A 20,195-nucleotide genomic window follows, 5' to 3' on the forward strand; every position below is an offset into this window, starting at 1 on the left:
TTTTCTTTTTAACATTTTTAGTATTTTCTACTTTTGTGATTTTTATGATTGAAAAAAATTAAAAATTTTAAAAGAAAAATGAAAATTTAAACATATTTACTCTTAAGTTCAATGTGGGCCAGCTTTCTAGAGGAGGCGCAGTCTTAGAACAACTCTTGCCCAACTATACACCCTGCACCTAGTCGTTTCTGGCGCAGGGAGGCATAACTGAAAAGAATCTGTCTTAATGGGACACTCAACAGCTGCTAGGAATCTGAAATTTAAAATATGCTAACCTGGTGAGTGTCAAGAGTCCTTTGCAGTTTTCACACTAAGAACATGGTTCATGATAAGTTTGAGTCTTAAAATCCCGATAACATCCAACTCCTTACAACGCAACAAAGGATACATACTCAAGTATATCGTTTGAATAGGGGTTCATTGTCCTGGATAGAGTTGCGATTGGGTAACTGTAAGCTACAAGAGAAGAACAAGATTAGGATGCCTAGAGCTCTCTTACAATCTGGCCCCACTTCCCAGCTGACTTACAGTCTAAGAGGTAAATATATATTTCAAAGTCAGTGAGCCATAAACCTAAATACACCTAAGTACTCCATGAAAGACATGAAAAGAGAAAGGGCACCATGAACAAAGGAAGCACGGCTTCCCTGTTGAGTGCAGTGTTGCGCTGGGCCTGTGAGCCCCAGAGGACACGGTCAGCCTCTCCCAGGGGATATGTGGTGCTCACTCCAAGGGTTCCCATGATGGACGGTTGACCTGTGCTAGCGTCCCACTTCCCCTGGAACAAGGCTAGGCCCTGCTCCTGGGACTGAGGGGCTCCACTACCCCTCTCCTCTTACCCCCGACAATGTGGCACTGCTGATAAGAGTCTCTGTCGCGCACGTCTAGCAGCAGGAAGGGGCAGTCCGGATAAGGCTTGTCTTTACCACTGGGCTCTTCTTTTTTTACTAGCCCTTTGTCTACATCCAGTTCCCCAACGCCGCTGATGACGCTGTAAGCGGAAAACAATAGGTCATCAGAAACTAGTCAGGGGTCAGAGGTTGAAAAGTCAAATGTGTCTCTTCAGAATGGGGAGATGAGGGTTCCTTGTCTTCTCAAAGGGTACCCCCAAGAAAAACCAAATGGGCAGAGTGCTTCATTTCTTTCCAGAAGGCAGGGCTGTGTAGATGCTACTTTACAGCACTGGACCCCAAGAAGGGGTTGGTGTGGATTCACCATTACCCGCAGAGAATGCTAGGGGCAGATAGGTAGAAAGTGTAGGGCACACGCTGCCTTCAGCTGCAAAGGTGACAGTCACAAAGAAAGAGGCGACAGTTATCTAATAGGATTAGAGTAAGCAGTAAGAAAACAGAATACATGGACAGAGAAAATGGCTTGCAGGACAACAGAAATGCAAAATATTTTTATGTATATTAAGCACAATATAAAGTACCAATATTGTTTTATGTATTTCACATACGGTCTCGGACCATGTGAAGATATTCCAGTCAAACGTGGACAGAATATAATGGCAGCCCCATAAGATGACTCTGCAGAGTGATAGGGGAGCCATTTCAGTTTGTTAAAGTACACTCTTGATGCTCCATCATGGAAAAAAATCATCTAATGACACATTTCTCGGAATGTCCTATCATTAAGTGATGCGTGGATGTACTTACACAACGGCCTACTCGATGTGGACACTGAACCCTATTTTCAATAGTTATCTGCACTTACTTCCAATTTATACAGGAAGATGATGAGCCTGAAGAGGCTTTTAGAGCTAGTGGCATTCATATAATGAGACAAGGGAAGAGATGGGATTGAAATGAGGGGCTTCACGACTGACAGTGCTGCCGCTACGGTCATTAAGCATGAGCTGAGCTGCCATCTTAATGTCATAAAGAAAACGTGGCAGGACATCAGAGGACTAAGAAGACCAGGGACCACGAACAAAACGGCGAAGGATCTGTAAGGAAGTAAGAAGATTATCATTGCAGGACATGGCAAGGAGCCGCTCAGTCAGAGATCAGCGTGTTGCCTAGTTCCTCTGCCATTGCAGGACTTCACTATCTGCATTTATATCCAGTAAACACTGTGACTCCATGCTACACAGTGCATACTTCAATGAGGCAAAGGAGAAGAAAACCTATTTGACACAAGCCTGCATGTTCCGAGGAAGCACTGGTGGCCCATATCTCTTCTTTTTTAATCTTTGTGTGTGCGCGTGCATGTGCACCTGGGTATGTATGTATGTGTTTGCATGTGTGCACACCTCAGGTTTGCAGAAGCTCTCAGAGGTCAGAATTTGGTTTTGAGCTGCAATATGGATACTGGGAACTGAACCCAGGTCCTCTGCAAGAGCAACAAGTGCTCTTAACTGCTGAGCCATCTCTCCAGCCCCACCTATATCTTCTTGAATGCCTTTTTATATAGCCCTTTCACAAACACAGCTATGAAAATGACAACAACCAACAATGGCACTTCTTTTGCTAGAAATTTCCCTGGCAGAAGTGTTTTGTGAGGAGATGGGATGGATACGTGCTGAAAACCAACACCAGTCTTACAATCCACAGCTAATATTAGTGAGAAGCAATGCACAGAGTAAGGTCCTTGTAAATAAAAGGATGGGCCATGTGCAGTTTTAGGATAAATGCCAGAATGGCTGTTGTCATTCTCCTTATGCTTGTTCCATGCCAGGGCATTTTGTGGCACTGAATCTTTCTTATTCTATATAGGACAATATAAACTTCAGTAGACAGGGCAAAATTCATACTCAGAATAGAAACATAGTACCTGAAAAAGCTAGATCCTAATTAGCCCACACGCAGAAGGGTTGAGAAGAATGGAACCAAGAAGTGAAAATTAATACACACCTATTAATCCACTCTCACTAATTAGTTCAGTAAGAAGTGAAAAGGGCTCAGGCAACATTTAAATAAAAAGAAAGAATGTAGAGGGCTGGGATTAAAATGTAGGATGTCACTGCTGCCAGTTCTGTTTCAGGTAGGTCAGTCACTGAAAGGGGCCAGAAGAACACAGAGGAAATGCTCGGACCAACACAGGTACCTCTGGAGAGTGGAGCGACTGGAGTCCCCTGCTCCAGGGCTGTTGATGAACTGGACAGGACTGGGTGACTGCTCCCCAGGGCTCCCTTTCCCATTGGTCTTGGCAGCAATTTCAGCATCAGCCTCTGAAGCTGCAGAATCATTGTCTAAAATTTGCAACGAAGAAATACAGGGAGGGTTAAACGACTCAGTGGGTGTAGACGCTTGCCATCAAGTCTGATGACATGCGCTTGATCCCTGGAAACCACACAGTGAAAGGAGAGACTCAATTACCTCCACATGTGCACGGCTGCACGTGTGTGCCCACTCACGCACACCCACAAATAAATGCAGATCTTTAAAAAATTTTTAAAAAAGTAACCAAATGCAATCTCAGGATTGGAATTTACTTATTAAGTATCTCCACTGATACAAAGCAAAAAACAATCATATCACTATTGATGAGTTATTCTAAAGGTTGTAATACAGGGAGCTCTCAAAATGCAGCGAAATAAACCCCAGGAGTTCCTCAAGATCCTTTCATGTTGTCTACTAAGTGAAAGCTATTCTTAAGACGTCATCTGTCCCCACCCCCACCTCAGTTGAGGACAGAACCCGGTGCCCTGAACTTGGTAGGCAAGTGTTTTACCAGCTGAGCTAAGTTCAAAGCCCCTGCCATTTTTCAGCGGTATTTATGTTTGCTCTGCTGGTATAAAGAAGACAGTGGAAACTCTAGCACTCGGGAAACATCAAGAAGCGGCTCCACACTCATTAGCAGGCACAGTTTTCCCTGTTGCACATGCTCTTGCAGTAAACACGTTCGGCAGTCATACTAAAGAGTGTCCCTCATAAAACAATGATTAATCATTTCCATTACCTCTCACTTTGAACCGGTGTGGTGACTCATGGCTACAATCTTAGCACTTGGGAGGCTGAGGCGAGAAGACTGAAATGTTTGAGTCAGTGAGTCCCAGGCCAGCCAGAGCTACAGGGTACCCTAGCTCAGAAAGAGGAGCGAACTGATTCTCTAGTGTAGGTGTTTGCCTTTGAGTAGTCTGTGTGATGCCAGGGTGGTTTTCTAGATATCCATGTACCCAGGCAATGTCAGGGGTAAGGATTAGAATGCTTGCTAGTCACACATTTTTGCTGCAGGCACCTTTTCTTTGCAAGAAAATCTGGGTCCTTACTTGCATATTTGGAGACATTGTCTCAATGATGAATTTCTCAATGATGAATTAAGGGAGAATTCTTAAAGAACAAAAACAAAAAAAACCCAAAACAGTTGATGGTATTTCTTGTCTAAATTTTGAAGAAAACCCAGACTTTTGGAATCTGTGTTTGGCACTTGGAGGTGAAGCATGAAGAGTCCCTCACATTGGACACATCTGATTTCCATGTCAGTCAAATGACATTGGGCAAACAAGCAGTGCATGATGTGAGGCTGCACACAGGCAGGAGAGGCTGAAAGCATGAGGCCGACCAAAGGGCTTCAACACAACAGAGCGCAGCAGTCCACGGAAGTGGGTCAGAAGCCAGATGCAGCAAACCCTTAAGAAACAAATGGTCAAGCGGGCTGGCTGCACCTGTGATCTGCAGTAGGACATGGAGTCTGAGGCTAGGCAAGAAAGAAGGGAAAGGATGGAGAGTAAGGAAGGAAAGAGGAAGGGGAGGGGGAGCAAAGGGAAGGAAGAGAGGGAAAGAGGGAGGGAGGATGAGCCAGCTGATGGGTTTTATGTAGTATCAAAGGAAGTAGAAACAGCTGACTGAAAGGGTTAGTAAAATACCCATCCCTCTCCCAACTAACTACAGGTCCATGTGAGTCAGCTTTGCTTCACAGACTTCAACCCAAACAGCACATTGCACCGACTGAAGGCAAAAAGCAGATATCAGAATCAGCTGTTGTCTATTAAAACAGACATGAAAGACACTTACAAAATACTTAAAACCACTTGGTAAAGTTCTGTGTTGGAAATTTAATAATTTTTTTAAATATAAAAGTATTATTTTTATGTGTTGGGGATAAAACTCAGTGGAAGAGCATGTGTCTACTACGCACACAGTGGGGGGTGTGAGCCCCAGTAATCCCCCCATGCACTGTTTTTGTTTGTGATGGGATTATGATTGATATTTTTATATTTGGCAATAAATATTGCTTAAATTCTCAGGTTAAAATTTTAATATACCTGGCTGGGTGGTGGCAGTGCACGCCTTTAATCCCAGCACTCAGGAGGTAGAGGCAGGCGGATCTCTGTGAGTTCGAGGTCAGCCTGATCTACAGAGAGAGTTCTGGGACAGCCATGGCAACACAGAGAAACCCTTCCTTGAAAAATAAACAAAATTTTTTTTAATATACTAAATTTGAATAAATACAGTTCACATATACCAAAGCTCTCTGGGTCTTCAAAAATCTCTAAGAATATAGAATGGGAATGAGACAATGACATTAGGGGATTTTCTGTTCTAACAAATACAGTGAAAGAAGAAATAGAAGGCTTAGCTATTAAAAATTTAATTTGTATATGATATAATATGCCTAGAAACTTCAACCAAATACTAGGACGACAGGGATAAACAAGTCTGAGGTTATTATTTAAATGCTAATAACCACACAGAACATCTTTCTTATATACTGATTAGAAAACATGGAAAAGATCTCATTTACTATAACTGTAGTGATTAAACATTCCCTTAGAAATAAAACTACAACTATAAAGATATATTCAGACCTTTTAGGCCCCTTTTATTCTGGGTCTTAATGAAGCCCTCAATGAAGAGGTACTACTTGTGGCATGTTCCTGATTGACTGCCCCCCCCAGCCAAACATGTTAATCCTTAATTCTGGTCTCAGTGAAAATTGTTATAAATAAGCAAAGTTTTTTCTCATCGTTTTCAGTATTACATTGGTTACTGTTGAATTAAGATATAAACTATCCATAGTGCTCACAAAATCAATAAGAAAAAAAGATGGGCATTGGTTTAGAAAAATAAAATAGGAAACAACATACAAAAATATTTTTAAAAGACAGAGGCCCAGTAAATGAATGTATGTGGGGACATGCGCATGCATATGTACAGAGCTCAATGTCATTATCAAAGGAATTAAAAACTAAAATGATTAGATACAATTTTTTTTAATCCATCACACGAGCAAATAGTTTCTAAGGGGTATTTATTCCATTTTAGCGGCAAGGTGTTCCCATTCACTCCTGACAGGAATGCATGTAGGTCACAGCCACACCGCGATGGTGTGGAAGTGGTTTCACCTTCGACCATCTGCAGCGACTCAACTGCAAGGAACAATGAGACTCACATGCCTGTTTACACATGTACAATGTGGTATCACTTCATCAAAGTGACACAGCACATAAAAACTGCTGTGCTCAACAGTAGGATAATTAAGGTATGTCCCAAAGATAGATATATACAAGAACACAATTTTTAAAGTCATGTTTTTGAAGTCCGTTTAATGACATTGGAAAATACGCATGAAAAAAATGTTAATTTAGAGCTGCACAGAGCAAAGCTACACACAGAGCATGCATTGTAAGGAGGAAGATGCAGGAAAACGGACCTAAACATTGACACTCATTATCATCATTTTCTTCTTTATATATTTTTGCCATCCTGAAACATTTTTAAGTCAGGAAAAAGCATTAACATTGTAAAAGGAAGGTTTTGCATCCTTCAAAGGTAACCAACAAATGTTCAGACACAGCTAGTTCTGTAGGCACTCCTGACTGAGCTATTATCCGTGCAGGGCACTAGAAAAACACTAATATTACTCACACATTATGGCGTCCTATTTTACAAGAGCCTATTTTGCTGTGCAAATTTATCTCAGAGGAGAAAATTGCATGTGCGCATATGTTCTGGTGCAGCAATCTCAACAATGAATTAAAGGCCAAATCTAGGTGCTCCTATAACCCGGTTAAAATTGGGAGCGCTTGTATGAGGAGACTCAATTACCTCTGTTACAATGAACCCTTATTTCTCTGCTGGGTGAGAGGCATCTGTCAAAGATAAATTCCTGTCGTTTTCAGATTCTCTTTATCCTCCCTAACAAAAACCAGCCCAGTAAAATGAGTTGCACAAAACCAGTGTGTTCAGACTTCCTGAGAACCTTGTCTTGAAATCAGAAGTTAAATTCCTGGCCTACATCAACCTTAACAAACACATTCCTCTTTAGTAAACAGGCGCGCATTGATTGCAGGGTACTTCAGGATAAAATCAAGACCCGAAGTCTGTGTATTCCTTTCATGAGTGTACAACTAAACGGGTTTTATTTTCCAGTTGGTATTTAAGCAAGGAAATCTGGAGCCTGCTTATCTTTCTGGCCTTATCTTCCACCCAGTGTCTACCCGTCCCTGAAGACCCAAACCAGCCTGGATTACCAGATTCCAGGAACACACTGTCCTTTCACAGCCATGCCTCGCCTAGGCTTCTCTCCCCGCTAACTGTGCCCACCCCTTTGAGGCTTAGCTCAGACACCTTCAGGAAGCCTGGTTCGGTCTAACTGGAAAACATCCTTCCTTCCTGAGAACTCCCGTAACATCTCACGTATCTTCAAAGGAGCTCTGCAGAGTCCCTTGGTGATACCAGGAGAAGAACACTACTGGAGACCTTTAGAGTGGAATCCCAGGGCCACTCTTGACCAGATGTGCCACGGGGGCTTATCTCCTGATGCTTGGGCATCTCAGCTACGAAATGGACCTTCCTTCCCATTTTTGAGAATATTAAACAATAGAATTCCGCGTGTAACAAACTATTGCTGCCTTCCAGCAATAACTCCTTTCACAGGTAACTTTCAGCACTGTAGCATTCTCCCATCACACACACACATACACTTGTGTGTGTCCACGCACAGCTACAAACCCTACGGGAGCAGAGGTGTTTTCTCAGCTTTCTAGTCTCTTACCACTGACTTCTGTAACCTGTGTGTATGCACAAGACATTAGAAATATTTTCTGGAAAAAAGGAAGTCGTATATTCAAACATCAAAAATGTTGAAATTGAGTGTCAGAAAATATTTTTTTTTTAAAGAAATGAGAATAATTAGGGCACCAGATAGCATTTCTCTGTGAGTAACTGACTGCGAACAGCTGTATCAATGACCCAATTCCCTATAAACACACCAAGACACATACAGGGTGAGTACTTTCACCACTGGCCAATCTGCTAGTTTCCGACATCCTCAATTCTCATTACCTTCAAGCCTTTGAATCTCCTCAGCTGTCACTTCCAGTGTTTGATCTGACAGGGAAGCAACTTGAATGACCTGATAGAAAAGAACGAAACGTGTAGATGTGCACATAGTTTTGCTTTAAACACAGGTGGTTCTGTCTTTTACAAAAGACTGGGCAACTCCAAACATCAAAGCCATCTTGCTTGAAGCAGCGGTAGTGTCCTGACTGGCAAATCTTACTGAATTTCAGGCCTCTTAATCATCAGGGTGCTAATTACACTATAGATGAATGTTCCAGAAAAAAACAAAACAAAACAGAAACTCACTCAAAACTTTACACACAAATGGCACAAGAAACAATCAAATAAAGAAGCATCATAGTATCAACATAGAAACCCCGAGGGATCAGCTCAGATGGGAGACGTGATAAGAGTTTAAATCTACACGTATAGAGACGCAGTCAGCACAGCATAGTGTTACTTGAAAACATGATACTGACTTATAACAACACAGGATGGTGTGGACAGGTCTCCATACAATTGGGAAATAAAGGGAACTATGAATATGCTGATTACAGATTGTCTTAACACAGAGATGATTTTTAAAGCATTGTCCACAGAACCCCAAATCTAACTTGAGTCAACGAACCTCTTGTTTGGGGGTCACAGAGACACCTTGTCCATTATTTTTCAGCGAAGGGAGAAAACGCCTTGCTTGAAGTAAGGAAATAGCTCGCAGCAGAGCAGTTCAGAAAGTTCAGTGACACAACAAGGGAGTCATTTGTTTAAAAAAAATTCAAACAATCTAGAATTCAAAATGTTAGATTCTAAATGTTAAGTGTACAGAGTATAATAAAAAATCTAAACCACAACTCTGATCATTAAAAATAGAATGCAGATGTATTTATTTCATGGAACCCCTATTAAAGAGAAGAATTTCGTGCCATCCCTTTGTGAGCATCACCCCCATAGTCACCAATTCATGGTGAAATTATGGTGAAATAGAAAGGGCCAGAAGCTTCTCCCTGCCAGAAGAGCCCAGAGAAACCTAGAATGCTCATGCAGAACAACACAAACTCACCTTTAGTCCAATAAAAGATCGACAAACTTACCAGCTGGGCAAAGGTGGTAACTTTTAGTCTCTTGAAAAGTTCATCTTTTTTGTATCTATAATCTGAAAAGCAGAATACGACACACACTTGTGAGGGTTCACTGTGGTCTCTTGGCTATTTGTTCTAGTGAACAAGTTCTATGGTGTCACTTTCAAGTTCTGAGTGTGCTTTCACACAAGATCTGATCTTTGAAGGGTGCTCAAGGAGGCAAGGTGGAGTTTCAGCATACCCTTGTGCTTGGCCACCTGGAGAGCTCTCCTTCCACTAAGTTGTCTCCACTATGGCCATACTGTGTGGCGTGCAATTGTGGGAACTGCCTCAAGTCCTTTTTAGAACAAAGCAAGGGATAACTGTCTACATTTTACAGACGATGACAGAGACTCAGAGTTGCCTCAGGCCACACAGCCGGTGAGGCGTCTCTACCCTGCTCTTCTGACTCTGGCTTCAATGACAGGGATTGTTTTCCCAGTGGTTGTAAACTATGCCAGAGACAGGAGACATCGTGTGTGTGTGTGTGTGTGTGTGTGTGTGTGTGTGTGTGTGTGTGTGTGCTGGGTGCAAGGTGATGATTGGGCCTCATGACTTAATGAGTGTTTCTTTAGAGACTCAAGACAGCCAGTTTTCCCCAGGACGGTTCTGGAGGTCTGCTGCACAACAGGACACGCGACACAACTGTAATAACTGTGCACTTAAAAACGGATTGGTGGTAAATTATGTTTTTACCAAAATGAAAATAAAATCAAATAAAAACCAAACTAAATAATCTGTATTTACTCAGCATCATCTTTATAGTTTTGAAATATAACTCAAATGAGGGGTGCTTCTACAGTTATAGCAATGACTCTTTGCTGCTTTTGGTTTGTTGTTGTTGTTTTGGTTTTTGTTTTTCGAGACATGGTTTCTCTGTGCAGTCCTGGCTGTCCTGGAACTCATTCTGTAGACCAGGCTGGCCTTGAACTCAGAGATCTGCCTGCTTTTGCCTTGTGAGTTCTAGTATTGAAGGTGTGCACCACCACTGACCACCAACAGCTCTTTGTATCAGTCAGGCATGCTAGAACATTCTGTAATCCCAGCAACTGGGAGGCAGAGACAGGAGTTCCCAAGTTCAAGACCAGCCTGAAAGAACAGCAAGATCTTGTCTTCACACAAAGAAAAAGATACCTTCAGAACACATCGGACAAACTTTAAAAACCAGACAATCTCATTTAGAGCAATATCTGCTCTGAAGATTCTCCCCAGAAGCTCACTTCCTGAAATTTTTCTAACAATGATGCTAATTTTAAAGCTTGCATTGTTGAACTCTGCCCGCCTTTATCCTTCCTTCCTGTTCATGGTTTTTACACTGGTGCCCAGGGCTCCTCAAAGACTGCCTCATTATTTAAGAATTACTAAAGGTTAGCTGGATAATTGCCACGGCCTTCACAGAATGTCTCGTACACCGAGACTCCTAGCAACAAAGGAAAGGATTAAAGGTGTTTAAGATTATTTACTTGGTGTTACTAATCAGTTCCATGAATTCCCCAAAAAACTCGGCACAAACTGGATGGTTACTTTGGAGGTTAATCTAAGCTTGATTTACCAAATATTTTAATAATTAGAGTCAGGAAATAATAATACCTTAAAAACTAACCATCTGTTAAATATAGTACAGCTCTTTCTTGCAGGGAATTAAAACTCTGTTTTAAAATGTCTTGAAGAGAGCAATTTGGCAAGTAAACTATTATTTCTAGAAAGTTCTTAGAGTAGCTTCTACTGAATAAAGTAAGTTAATAAATGTGCCTGATTGCACACCCCAGCAACCAGGAGTGGAGTCCTCTCAAGAACAAGGGAGCTGCTATAGTAGTTCTCTCAACACCAACCTGCCCACCTAAAGAAATTTCTTGTAAACTAAAATAGTGATAAATTAGACAATAAAAAGGCCAATAGCTTTCAAAGAGCTTGTATTTTAACATCTATCCATTGGTATTTCTTTGGTATTGTTACATAGTTTGAAATACCTGTAAGTAAAAAATGTACACACTAAAATCCCCTGTAGCTAAGCAGAGATAGTACCACACAGATAGCAAGCTTTGCTGTAGCATGCAGAATATCTTGGACAAGCCCTCAGAACCCACCATGTACTGCAGCCTGGGCACTACATACCTGGTTCTGGTTTAGGAGGAGAGCCATCGGTAGGACTTTCTGACATTATTACTCAGAGATAAAAGATCAAGCCAAAGTCTTATGTGGAGTTTTAAGTTGTATAAAAAAAGATGACTTGGACGACTCTGTCCGTCTGTCCTCGCAAGAGCGAACACAGCTTTAAGAATGGAGCTTCTACTATTTGGGCTCCTCTCAGCCTCTGCAGGAGACAGATTATCCCAGCTCAGACACTATCAAGCTTCGCTTCTCCAGTGAGTCCAGGGGCTGAGTTGGCCTCTCTTGAGTGACTGGAAGGACAGAGACCTGACTATCTAGGATGTCTCACACTAGGTCCAACTAGTGTCATCTAACCACCAGGTCCCAAGAATAGGCTTTGTCAATGGTCAATAGCAGAAAGCCTCCTTTTCCCCAGGTACAGTGCAAAGAATGTTCAGGTTACAAAGGACTTCTGCATTTTCAGGGTTCTGTTAAAATGTGTTATTAGCAAAGAAAAGGAAGTTGAACTCACAGAGGAAGACAAATAAAAGAAAGTAACAGAACAAGGTTTGTGATTTCACAGACAGACGTGGCATCTGAGGTGAGGCCAGCGGAGAGACAAAGCAGCACTCTCCTCCATGCAGACCCAAGAGAGCACTTGCAACAGAAAATGGGGCGGGCCAGCTTCTAAAATGCAGGCGCCAAACCAGAATCTAAAGTGTTTCATTGGGGATGAGCACAAAGCATCAGAAGGAGGTGAGAGGAAGCCCATGACTTCTAAGGAAGGAAGGAAGGAATATGTTCAAGGATTCAGTTCCAAGAATGGTTCTATGCAGGAGATAGTCTCTATTAAAGTTTAGAGGCTCTGGAGACCACACTGTACTCTTAACAAATGTTTCAAAGCAAGGTTTAGATGATCTGAATGGACTAGATCCTGGTATGGACATGTGAGCTGACACCTTGCTTCAAATGGAAGGGAGCTGAAAGGGGCCACAGACCCAAACCGAAGCAGGCCGTGTGCCGAGCCGAGAACGACAGCAGTGCGGTGTCGGTGAGTGAACAAGATTTCGTTCATAGTTCAGAAATTTAACATGCATATATTAAGATCGATAATTGACATAATATAAAATGTATTTATATGACATTGTATTTACTATTTAATATTGAATATATACTCTAGGATGTCTATAGACCTGGGTCTTCTAGTCGACTGCAGCAAATAAAGAGGGTAGAAAGCTGCCCCAAGGCCGCATCTACTGTGGGTTTCCCTATACTGCACAGTTCAAATGGGACACCATCTTTTTAACTTAAAAAGGTCTGTTATGTCAAAAAAAAATATGTTCTGATGTATTTCAGAACTGTAATTTCTCTCCCAAGAAGATGCATGTTCACAGAGTCAAATCCTGAGCTGGGGTAAAAGAGCCTCTTCCTATCAGCCAAATACCCTGGCCCTGACTTCTCCTACTTAACACCAAGAGAATCCATCTTAGAAAACATCTTCTTTAATTCTGGCCTCAGCATGTACATTTGCTATTGACTGGCTTTGGATACAGATTAAAAAAAAAAACAACAACAACAACGATTCTCTGTGAGGGCAATGCATTCAGTTACCAGCCAGATAGCTCGGCAGAAGATTAGCTTCTAAAGGGATCTGCATGAAATATGGTTTTTAATTAAAAGAAAACAGACTGCAATGAATGGCTAATGTGGAGCACTAAGGACAAGTCAGCTTCCTCAGACCTCTTAGTCCTTCACGAACATTCTCCAATGAATACTTATAAGACCATTATGAATAGAGCTATTATTACCCTATCTCAGGTGTGGACCAACTAAGAAGACCAGAACCACTGCAGTATGATGGAGCCAGAAGCTTGGGTTCCAACATGAAAATTCCCTACAGGATGGACGCTGAGCAGACACGGGGGTGCCTGGTGTCCCCTAGCACCAGCAGGCTCACCTGACCCCCACAGCCCTCCACGCATGGCAGCTGTAGAGTGTGGTGGCCAGCTGACAGATGACTACAGAGTCCATCATTTCTCCCAAGCCATCAAGAGTGGTACTCACTTTTTTTAATCTCTTCTAGCTTCTCAATGTATTTGGTCATACTGTTACCTAGAAAGAGAAGACATATCTTAGATATGCTTTACTGTTGGGAAATGGGGATCATCGTGAACTCAGGCTGAGAGTGAGCACCCCCCAGTTTCTCTGCCCCATCACCAGAGAATGTGGGACAACAGGCAAATGAGCCACGCGTCAGCTAAAGAAACGGAACCAGGGAAAGGCTCTGGTCCAGGTGTATTGCCCCAACCAGTGCCTAGTCTCAGGCAACACAGATGATCGTTTACAGCCTTTATTCCCTTGTATTACCCTTTTAGAGTCAGAGGTTTCTTCCTCCTCATACCCCCCAAAGCCTTTTGTGGTTAGATATACAGAAGAAAACGAAGAAAGAAGCAATCATCTTTGAATTTCTAAAATCTGCCTCTGTGGCTGCCCAAGCAACTCTTTCCACTCCACTTTGTCTCTGTGGCTTCCCCTTCCCCCACCGTGTATTCCACTATTCATGCTGATGCTGCAGCCTGAACCAGACCACACAATCTGGGCGCTAGTATTCACCATGGACTTGGTGTGCACCACGGAGCACGCCCGGCCCTCATGTTTTATGGTCTGGTTCTGCAATACTCAGCCCTAGCCAAGGTGGTTTGGAGCATTTTCATGCTTTAAAACCAGTCCGTGATCATTCTGGTTTCCACATGAATTAAACTCTAGCTCTCAAACCAGGGCTATTATTATTTTTAAACTGAGTATGCTGCGATTTGATTTATTCAACATGGCAAGTTCTATCTTACACCTAAACATGGTAAATGAAAAACATTAAAAGTAATTTCTCATTTCTACAGTTTTGCTCCTCTTCAGACCTCAAGATTCAGCCTAACTTCAGATCAAAGTAACACTTTGATGACATTAATTCTGTCATGTTTGGGTCAGAGACTGAGAGGAAAAAAAAATCCCATTTTAAACCCCCAAATGTATTTTCAAAATAACACCATACTTAATTTGTTATTAAAAATTTACCATGAATTCAGCATAGAATAGACACTATTTTAGGTTTGTTTTTAGTTATTATTGTTACTTTTGTCTGTTTTTAATCTTAGGACACACACTATCAGGAAAGAAAGGGTACAGTGCACCCCTAAACTCAGATGGTATTCTTCCAGAATCTCAGAGAGAAATCGGGGCTGTGAAGAAGGCTTGAAGCCAGCTCAAGGGACCCTGACTATGTTTCAGAAGACCCTCCCAAGTCCCCAAGAACCAGACAAGAGCCAAATACAATGTGTTTTAAGAGATTTGGGTTTTTCTTTCTTGGGTCAAAGCTTTCTTCCTCCTTCTGTGGAGAGGATGTACAGAGGGAGAGAAAGAAAGAGCCGATACTCCTTAAATGTCTAAACTAAGCCTCTGACCTGCGAACTGACCCAGGAATTCCACAGCAGAGACCATCAATTCTTCTGGATCCCCACCCTCTCCCCTACTGCAGCTCTGAACGCAAGTGTGGACTTGCCAGTCAACACACCGAGGTTTTGAAGAAAACGCCAATTAGTTTGCTGTTCAGCATCTTATAGACTTATCCTTAAAACACTCGACACAAGAGTCCCAGTGACAGGTCCCTTCCTGTGTCTCCTACACCGTGTGTGGTTGAAGTGGCAGTTTCTTTAGGTTTCTTTAGGTTTAGGGGGAGCTTCAGGCGATTTAGTCAGAAGACTGGGAGGAAAAAAAAACCCTCATCAATTTGCCCAGCAATGCAGCAACTTACCAATTATTCGAGGATTAGCATTCCCACCCTCCCAGTTTCTAGTACGGCTCACAGAACCACCTGGCTTTTCCACTGCTGTTTTATTGTAACTGGTAGTGGAGATTGAACCCCAGGCTTCCTGCATGCTAGGCAAGGCGTCTACCTTAAGTGACAATCAAGTCCTCCTGTGGTTTAAAATGCCTTGTAACTTGTGTTCCTTCTTTGAGCACAGGATCATTTTGATGCTACAAATTTCCTGAGGAATGGAAAACAACAGCCAGCTCCACTAATTTAATCTCTTATTAAAATATTGTAGTCACAACTAATACTGTTTATATTAACAAAGTATCTAAAATTTATATATGAATATATGTATTTTTTAAAATTTCTACAGTGCTGGGTATTGAATCCACGGCCACAGATGTACTAAGTAAGTGCTCGACCACTAAGCGATAGCTGGCCCTGAAAATTAATCTCTGCTCTACCCCCACTTCCTGCGGGTTTACACAGCGCCCTGTCCTGCAGCAGCAGCGCCGGCAGGGCCAGGGCTTCACCACCTCTGCTTTTCCTACTGAAGGCGGAAAACCAAAAACCTCTTGCATTTGTTTCTACAAATACTTGGCATAATTATGATCAAATCCAGGAGGACGAGTAACAAAAGGATGTTTTCTTTTTAGACATTCACTCTTCTCCCGGCGTGGAGGAGAAAGGAGAGCAGAGGGTTTCTACTCTGCTTCAGCTGCAGACGGAGACAGTAGGAAGACTCCCCCGGCCCCTTGTAAATGGTCTGAATAAGTATGAAAAGTGGCATTTTATCAAGCATTTTATAGTGGTGTGTCAAATAAGGACTTTGTCTTACTACATCTAATTGCAACAAAATGACTGGAAATGGACAAACTTCATAGGCCATTTATTTATAAGCATGTCTTTTTATACCAAAGGAGCCTGAAAAGTTATCAGAGAGTTAATCTTTTAAGACTTTTTGAAATCCATTATTATTGCCAAATTTTCCTAAATAAGACTAATTAAAAAGCCAAATGAAGCAAAATAAAAGCTGAGCGGCTGTCCACTGCCCAATACTGGATTTGAATTCCCAGCTCTAGTAGGGAGGATGCCAGCAGCTTGCTGACTTTCAGTGCGGTCTTAATGGCTAACCTTGAGCTCTGTTAGCCTTCATTTTCTAGAGTCCCTGCACTGGCTTCCTCACAGGATGTGTGGCCTTTCCCTCCCCTCACTCCTACAGCAAGCGGCTTGCCTCTAACAAAGCATATATCACTGACTAGACTGCCTTATCTACTGTCTTCTACAGAAAGCCCAGGGCTATTTATCTGTGCACATTTATCTGTGCACATCCACACATAAAATCTTTATTCCTGTGTTCTAGTGTAGGAGACACTAAAAAGACATTAGCTGGATAAACCTACTACAAAACTCTACCATTTGAAAAGTCTTTAGAGAAAGTTATTTTGTAATGTAAATCATCACATCCTAATTTGCCTTGCGTTTCGTATATATCCGATCTTCTAATTTCCTTTAAATGACGTGCAACTTGAATGATACACAATTATGTGACAGAGTACGCATATGAGCCATCGACTCAGGCAGCCTAAAAATGCCTAAGGTGATATTTAGCTTCTACCTTGTTTACCACTGAAGTTGCAATGAAAGATATCTAACAAGAGTTCTACAATTTGAATCAAGAGAAAGAAACAACTCAACTCTATCAGTAGCCCTGTGCAAAGACAGAGTACAATCGATTCACGGAGTGACTCACTGCTTTGATTTTTTTTCCCCATTGTGTTCCTATAATTTAATAACGTTATTTGTACTGAGCATGTAACAAAAGCAAATGATTCTGAGCAGCAGTAATCTAGAGAGGGCAAGATTTATAAGGCAGGAATTCAGTTGCTAAGAGACAGCTCCACGGCTTTATTTTTTTCTTCAATATTTCCCTCCTCTATGGAGAAGTTCTTTTGGCTCAGAAGGAGCAGGAAGAGTGAAAAGAGGCACAGTGGTCCTTTGTTAACCCAGATCAGTTATACGTGGGTCTACAGCTTTCTGGTTTGTAAAAGCCTTTCACATACATTCTTTCTTTGACGTAAGAGACAAATCAAATACCAAATGAAAATGAAGCGCACGTAGCCTGTAATGAGCTTGAGTGCTTAAGATCAAAACTATTAGTGAATCATCAGCAAAAGGAGTGACTAAGAGAGAGGAAAGGAAATGATTAGCTGTGCAGATGTGACAAAAGGAAGGCGACATCCACCAAAATAAAGAAATCATGGTAGAAAAGACCAAGAGGAGGAGGAAAGCTAAAGAAACAAGAGTTAGACTGAAAATAGAAGGCAGACAACAATGCAGCGACCATGAAGATGAGCCTTGCCCAGGAAGAGCCGGGCACTTTAGAGAGTGGCCCCTAATGAAGCAGAGCTGCAGAACAGAAACCCAGAGAGGGTGCTTGCAACACAGAGTTCTGCTGCTGGGACTGAGCAAAATAACTCAGAAGCCAGCCCACTCCAGGCATATTCTGGCAATGGTAGGGACTGAAAAGATAAACCTAGGCACCTCTGAAAAACAAAGGAAATACTGGAAGTTCAGCACAATCCTGCTGTCAGTCACTGCTGTACAGCAGGGTAGGTCTCCTCGAGAACTGGAGTCAGGGGCAGAGACCAAACAGCCTCCTTCAGAAGGAAGAGGTCAGCCTCTCCAGAAGATAAGATATGCCCAGAGTTCTTGGTTAGTGTGTGTGATTAATTCTAAGTTGATCACTGTTTTATAAGAAAAGAATAAAGGCTCACCTATTTAGCCTGGAAATGGGAGCTGCCCACTCATTCTGCCCATTTCCACAGCTGTGGCTACAGAGCTTAAAAACATCCCGTGCTCAGGTGAGACCTTCTCCATGGAGCTTGGGCTCTAAGGTTTTCTCTAGTGTTTTTTAAAGCAGGACTCCTCAACGTTTTCACCTACGGCAATGATAATCTTTGGGCAAAATGATGTGTTTAGGACTCCTATAGGCCTTGATAGCCCCCAAAGGCTGACAGGCTGTACATCTTAGCATATAACCCGCAGGTTTTGAACACCAGGGAGCTAAGTCACAAAAATACATGGAAATGTAAACATTAAAGATCTCTCCCTGAAGTTGATTGATGGGTAAATGTGAAACACACACACAAACCAAATGCTAGAATAGGATTTTTCTCCCACACTGACTATAAAGTACTTGGGATTTTGAAGCAATAAGGCATGCTTTGGTTCTTCCAAAAGCTATTACAAAACTAGTTTGAGAGACTTTTGCTTCTAGGAAAGATGGGTAGATGTAATTTATTCCTCCAGCCGAGTCCCACAAAAACCCCAGACAAACCACAGCATAGGAACATACATCTGAAAATCATATTTCTGTTAAGAGTCTAGTATCCAGAATAAACAAAAGAACTTAAAATGTGGAAAAATAACCAGTTTTAAAATGAACAAATGATCCGAAGAGACATTTTTCCATAGAAAATAAACAAGTGCCAATAAGCGCACAGAAAAGGCATTCATCATCATTAGTCATTAGAAACACACAAATTAAAATCACAAGAAGATACTTCATGCCCATGATGGTGGACAAAGCAATGGTGAAGATGTGGAGGGGACACAGCACTCTTGCATTGCTGATGGCAAGGTAAACTGGTGTGGTTTGGTTAGAAAAGTCTGGCATGTTCTCAGAAAAAAAAAAAAGTATCATATGACCAGTAATTCAACTCCTCAATATCCAAGAAAACTAGAAACATATGTACAGAAAAACTTGCATATATAATGTTCTTAGACATACCATACCCAAAGAGTATAAGTAATCTAAATGTCCATCAACTGGTGAGCAGAGAAGCAAACAGAATACCTGCACAATAGACCATTCCTTGGCAATAAGAAGGAACGAAGTACTGACATAAGCTGTGGCATGGGTAAACCCTGAATACATTACACTGTGTTAAAGGGGATAGACACAACAGGCCACATACAATACAACTCCATGTACATGAATGGTCAGAATAGGCATATTCACAGAAACAGAAAAAGACCAGTAGTTCTCAACATAGTCAAGATGTTCTCTACAAATTGCTAAATAATTCCTATTAAAAACCAGCCTTTTTGCTGGGTGTGGTGGCGCACACCTTTAATCCCAGCACTTGGCAGGCAGAGGCAGGCGGAGCTCTGTGTCTGAGGTCAGCCTGCTCTACAGACTGTTGCAGAGCAGCTGGAGCTTTGCCTCAAAAAATCCAAACCAAAACAAAAATCAGCCCTTTTACAAAAGTAAAGAAAATTATTCTAAAATTTATATGGAAAAGCAAAGAAATTAGACTAGTTTTACTAAATTTACTAAAATTTTGTAAAGAAGAACAGAGTGGGAATAATGAGGCTAATCAATTCTAGGTATCCAGTTCACTATGCAGCTACATTAATCAAGACTGTGGTATTGGCAAAAGGCTACACAAACAGATCACGGGAACAAAACATGGACCTGTAAATAACCCGCGTAAATATTCTTCTGACTGCTGACAAAGATGAAGATGCCAGAGCAGTGGGAGACCCTAAATCAGGAAGCTAATCTTCATCTGAGTCAACCCTCTTTACATGAAAGCAGTTCAAAATGTATCATGGATTTAAAGGTAAAACCTAAAAACTTTAAGGAAAAAAAATTGTGACAGAAAGCGTCTCTGGGATATAGTTGAGGTCAGGAGTTCTTAAAGTGGATGATTAGAATTATGATTACTAAAAGGAGACAGATAAAAGTGAATCTCATCAAGATAAAAAGTTTTTCTTCAAAGACTGTCAGGAAGAGGAAAAGACAAGCTACAGATGGAGAAAGGATACTTATGAACCATGCCTCTCACAAAGGCGAGCGTCTAGATTCAATGGCAAAAATGCAAGGAGGACAGACGACGAGCACTTGCAGACAGAGCCCTCATTTGCTAGCAGGTGAGTCTAACT

At 41.7% G+C, this 20,195-nt stretch overlaps 1 protein-coding gene across 1 annotated transcript in view; it reads right to left on the reverse strand.

Moving 5' to 3' along the window:
- Window positions 1-20,195, reverse strand: part of Cep41 (centrosomal protein 41) — a 41,378-nt gene that overhangs the window by 4,411 nt on the left and 16,772 nt on the right. Inside the window, exons 3-8 of the mRNA XM_085683907.2 lie at window positions 13,502-13,549; window positions 9,320-9,381; window positions 8,232-8,301; window positions 3,049-3,193; window positions 840-991; window positions 389-456 (exon numbers count right to left, since the gene is read on the reverse strand). Of these exons, the coding sequence (XP_085540033.2) occupies window positions 389-456; window positions 840-991; window positions 3,049-3,193; window positions 8,232-8,301; window positions 9,320-9,381; window positions 13,502-13,549 (545 nt within the window). The remainder of the gene's footprint in view (window positions 1-388; window positions 457-839; window positions 992-3,048; window positions 3,194-8,231; window positions 8,302-9,319; window positions 9,382-13,501; window positions 13,550-20,195) is intronic.

Source organism: Myodes glareolus, chromosome 25, assembly GCF_982192425.1.
Source record: "Myodes glareolus chromosome 25, mMyoGla1.1, whole genome shotgun sequence".
Classification (NCBI taxonomy): domain Eukaryota; kingdom Metazoa; phylum Chordata; class Mammalia; order Rodentia; family Cricetidae; genus Myodes; species Myodes glareolus.